General features: G+C 39.4%; 1 protein-coding gene across 1 annotated transcript; it reads left to right on the forward strand.

The window, feature by feature from the left end:
• The first annotated feature begins 4,676 nt into the window (after positions 1 to 4,676).
• On the forward strand, positions 4,677 to 5,101 carry LOC138885718 (uncharacterized mitochondrial protein AtMg00810-like). The gene is made up of 2 exons (XM_070166695.1): positions 4,677 to 4,890; positions 4,935 to 5,101. Exons 1-2 carry the CDS (start codon positions 4,677 to 4,679, stop codon positions 5,099 to 5,101), a joined length of 381 nt encoding a protein of 126 aa, XP_070022796.1.
• The last annotated feature ends 262 nt before the right edge of the window (positions 5,102 to 5,363 follow it).

Consider the following 5,363-nt stretch of genomic DNA (forward strand, 5'->3'; position numbering starts at 1 on the left):
GTAGGTTGTGGTTTTTTGATCCCCTTGTGTGGAATTTTTCCACATAAAAATCCTCTGCCTTATTTACATACTTTTTATTAGTATTCTTAGCAGAATTTTTTAGAGCACCAGGTACTCTACTGTTTGGTGGACTCACACAAACTAACAATTAGTATCAGAGCGGGTTCCTCCTATCAGGCTAACACCTAGGAAAGATCCTCATAGTTGCTCCACCAAATTTTGAAGAAGGTCAATCTACATACCGATCACCCACGTTCAATGGACAATACTATGGGTTGTGGAAAACAAGAATGCACGATTTTATTATGGCTGAGGATTGTGGGTTGTGAGATATCATATGCGATGGTCTTTATGTTCCAACCAAGGTACTAGAGGAACTTCCATTTTCAATGGCAAAAACCAGCAAAGAGTACACTGAAGCAGACAAGAAAGCTGTGGAGAAGAATTTTCGTGCCAAGAAAATACTAGTATGTGGAATAGGACCTGAAGAGTACAATAGAATCTCCACCTGCGACACTGCCAAGGAGATATGAGAAGCTTTGCAAACAGCTCATGAGGGAACTACACAAGTAAAACAGTCTAAGATTGATATGCTCACTACCGAGTATGAACTCTTCAAATGAGGGATGATGAATCCATTCAAGATATGTACATAATATTCACTTCCATCATAAATGAGTTACACTCACTTGGTGAAACTATTCCCAGAAACAAGCTAGTGAGGAAAATCCTCATCTTTCTACCTAGTTCTTGGGAAAGCGAAATGAATGTTGTTACTGAATCAAAGGACTTACATGAGCTGACCATAGAAGAGCTGATCGGAAACTTGAAGACCTATGAGTTGAAGAGAAAGATAGATAGTGAAAGAAGAGAATCAAAGAAGGAAAAGAACCCGGTACTTAAAGTTGATAACAATGATTCAAGTGAGGAAGACAATGACATGGTTTACTTAATCAAAAGATTCAGAAGATGGTCAGAAGAAATGGAGAAATGCTAAAAAGGGACGGCTCTAAGAGACCAAAAAACTATGATCTTTGTTACAAGTGTGGAAAGCCTAGACATTTTATGAAAGACTGCCCTCTCTTGAAGCAAGAATACTCTAAGAACTACCATGAAAAAATAGCAAAGACGAACCGGTTCCTTTCAAGGACTTCAAGAGAAAAAGATCCGCTGACAATATGATGAGACAGGCTCTTGCAATATGGGGGATTCCTCTAGTGAGTCTGAAGATGAACCTGATACTAGTGATAATTACATGATGGAAGTTAAAGGCGAGGACATTGGATATGACTCAAATTTTGCTTTGATGGCTCAATCAAATGATGATGAAGACAATGACAACAAAGAGGTAAATTTCAGGGATGTTCAGAGAAATCTGAAATCCTATTCTCCAAAAAAACTCATGTCTTTAGCTGATGTATTAATCACTGCTTTTCATAGTCTTGTAGAGGATAGGGATTCTTTGACCTTAGAATTAGGAGAATCTGAACAAACTATAAATATAGTTACTGACCATAAGAAAACCATTGAAATCCTTAGAAAAGAAAAGGATGATCTGTTGTCAGAAATTACAAACCTAAGGGAAACAATAGTGAAACCATGGACTAAGTCAAAACCTAAAAATTCTGGAAAGAGAAAGGAGATAGCTAGTGAGGAACACATTAGGCTTGAAAATGAGGTGAAAGCTATGAGATCTAGGATGTGTGCTGAAATTGAGAAAAAAGAGAAACTCCAAACTAATCTAGAAAGAGTAAAGAATGATCTTGAAAATTTCCTAAAGTGGACCTTGTACTCAGAAGCTACCACTGCCTTGCATACTAATGATTTTGAAAACAGCCAGGGAATAGGATTCCAAAGGGAGAAAACTCCTCACAACCCTCACAGCAAGTACGTCACTGTCTCTGATAACTGGCCTTATACCCAATATGGGAACACTGGGCACTTCAAGGAAGATGTCCAGGCCAAGAATCAATCGATTCAGAAAAACAAAGTGTTTGCTGAAAAGGTGACTACAAAAGAGGGACCAATTTCCACTAACAAAAAACGCACATTACCTGCATGGACTAAGAGAACTCTTATTCAACCTCTTGCCTACTACAAGGGACCCAAACATGCTTGGGTTCCTAAAACTAACTCTTAATCTCATGTGCAGGGAACATTGAAAGGAAGCGGTCAACAATGGTTCATGGATAGTGGGTGTTCAAAGCACATGACTGGGAACTCTATGGACTTTCTTTCACTAAAACCTGTGCAAGGTGGGAGTGTATCCTTTGGAAATGGAAAAAGGGGTACATTCTTGGAGTTGGAAAAGTCGGGAAGTCACTCACTCATTCTATTGAGAATATGTAGTATGTCAATGGCCTTAAGTATAGTCTCTTGAGTGTCTCTCAAATCTGTGATAAAGGAAACAAGGTGGAATTCTTGTCCAAAATATGTACAGCCATTGATCTTGTGACTGGTGAAATAGTACTTGTGGCCAAAAGATACAAGAACATCTATGTTGCTGATTTCAAGCCCTTACAAAGTGGTGATCTGAGTTGTCTGAAAGCTGTTGATAATGATGCTGAACTATGGCAAAGAAGACTGGCCATGCAAGTTTTTCTCTTCTGAACAAACTAATTCAGAAGGACCGGGTCCATGGTCTGCCTATGTCAAAATTCAAGATGCAAAAGGTCTGTGATGCTTGTGCTAGAGGAAAACATGTTAAGTCCTCTTTTATGTCTAAAAGAGACATGAGCACCTTAAGGCAACTAGAGCTTATGCATATGGATCTATGTGGACCTGTGTGAGTGCAAAGTAGAGGAGGAAAAAGATACAAATTTGTGATAGTGGATGACTACTCCAGATTCACATGGACTCTATTTCTCAGAACCAAAGATGAAACTTTTGAGGTGTTTGTGGCCTTTGTGAAGAAAATCCAGGTGAAGATGGAGTCTAAAGTCGCATACATTAGATCAGATCATGGGACAGAATTTGACAATGTCAAATTTGATGAATTTTGCAATGAAAATGGCATCACTCACAACTTCTCAGCTCCCATAACTCCTCAGCTAAATGGAGTAGTAGAAAGGAAGAACAGAACTCTCAAAGAAATGACAAGAACAATGTTGATCGACAGTGGAATTGCAAAGAACTTCTAGGCTGAAACTGTCAACACTGCCTGCTACTTGGTGAACATGTGCATGATCAGATCACTTCTGAACAAAACCCCGTATGAATTGTTGAATGGAAGGAAACCCAAGCTGACTCACTTAAGAACATTTGGGTGCAAATGCTATGTTCTCAACAATGGAACGGATCAGCTTGGTAAATTAGATGCCAAGAGTGATGAAGGAATATTTCTGGGCTACTCTTCTCAAAGCAAGGCTTATAATATATAAAATAAGTGGACTCAATGTGTTGAGGAAAGTGTCCATGTTATTTTTGATGAGTCTTATCCATCTTGTGAGAAGAGTGCTAAGGAAGATCAAGATGGAGAACCCTTACTCGTCCTTGGTGAAGTCATTAACATCACAAATGGAAAGGCAAATATGAATCAAGTAAAGGAGCTAAATGAAGACAATGTTACCTCATCTTCAATAGAACCAAACACTTCAATTACAACCACTGAAGCTGAAGAAAGTGTAGTTGATGCAGTTTAGGGAACTCCACTAGCACCTGAGAGAAGGACAGAGGAAAATCAGCCAAACATACCCTCTTTCTCTCAGAATGAACCTCAGGCATCTAACTGGAGACACCAAAGCTCTCATGCAATGGACAACATTATTACTCCTCTAGATTTCGGAATACAAACCAGGTCAAGAGACAGAAATTCACTTGCCTTCTCAGCTTTTCTCTCCTAGATAGAATCCAAAAATATCAAGGAAGCCTTGAAAGATGCAGATTAGATACCAACCCTGCAAGACGAGCTATATCAGTTTGAGAGAAACAATGTGTGGCACCTAGTAGCTAAACCCCCAGATCGAACCGTTATAGGAACAAGGTGGGTATTCAGAAACAAGCTCGATAAACATAGAATTACCACAAGGAACAAGGCCAGGCTAGTGGTCTAAGGCTACAATCAGGAGGAAGGGATTGACTATGATGAAACGCTTGCTCCAGTGGCTCGCATGGAAGCTATTAGAATTCTAATCACTTTTCTATCTCATATGGAATTCACCTTGTTCCAAATGGATGTCAAAAGTGCATTTTTGAATGGACTCCTTAAGGAAGAAGTCTATGTGAAGCAACCCCAAGGGTTTGAATGTCATGAGCACCCTGAATATGTGTTTAAAGGGGACAAAGCTTTGTACGAGCTAAAGCAGGCTCCTCGAGCTTGGTATGAAAGGTTGTCAAAGTTTCTCTTGGAAAATGGCTTTAAAAGAGGGAAAATTGACAACACTCTTTTCTTAAAGAAATAAGGAAGGAACCTGCTCATTGTTCAGGTCTATGTTGATGATATCATTTTTTGAGCAACAACTGATTCTCTGTGTGAAGAATTTGCAAAACTCATGGGAAGTGAATTTAAAATAAACATGATGGGGGAACTGAACTTCTTCTTGGGTCTTCACGTAAAACAGTCCACAAAGGGTATATCCATTTGTCAGCAAAAATACATCAGGGAGCTCTTGAAAAGGTTTGACATGGAAGCATCAAAGGTGATAGACACTCCCATTGCTACTACCACTTGACTCGACATGGATGAAACTGGATCTCCTGTGAATCAAACCATGTATAGAGGCATTATTGGGTCTCTCCTCTATCTCAGTGCCAGCAGACCTGATATTGTTTTTACTATGAGGTTGTGTGCAAGGTTTCAATCAAATACCAAAGAATCTCACTTGAAGGCTGCCAAAAGAATACTAAGATATCTCAAAGGAACACATGACCTGGTGTTGTATTATTCGTCAGGTGACACTTTAATCTGATTGGGTATGCTGATGCAAATTATGTAGGTTATCTTGTGGACAGGAAAAGCACTTCTGGAATATGTCACTTCTTAGGTTCATTTATTATCTCTTGGGGCACAAGGAAGCAAAATTCAGTGGCTCTTTCAACAGTTGAAGCTGAATATGTAGCCGCAACATCCTGTTGTGCTCAACTTTTATGGATCAAGCAGTAACTGGAGGACTTTGGGGTACTCACTGAGAGTGTGACCCTTCTATGTGATAACACCAGTGCACTCAACATGGCCAAGAATCTAGTTCAACATAAAAGGACAAAACATATTGATGTGAGGCATCACTTTCTGAGTGACAATATGGAGAAGGGGCTGATATGTATGAAGTTTTGCAACATAGAAGATCAAATTGCAGACATTTTCACCAAGGCGGCGCTAAGTAGGGAACAATTTGAAAGAAATAGGGTGAAGTTGGGCCTTTTAA

This window comes from Nicotiana sylvestris, chromosome 2, assembly GCF_000393655.2.
Source record: "Nicotiana sylvestris chromosome 2, ASM39365v2, whole genome shotgun sequence".
In the NCBI taxonomy this organism is placed as follows: domain Eukaryota; kingdom Viridiplantae; phylum Streptophyta; class Magnoliopsida; order Solanales; family Solanaceae; genus Nicotiana; species Nicotiana sylvestris.

Coding starts and splice junctions, on each gene's coding strand:
- LOC138885718 (XM_070166695.1), top strand. CDS start 4,677: ATGGATGAAACTGGATCTCCTGTGAATCAAACCATGTATAGAGGCATT. Junction 4,891..4,934: donor GGTGTTGTATTATTCGTCAG/GTGACACTTTAA, acceptor CAAATTATGTAG/GTTATCTTGTGGACAGGAAA.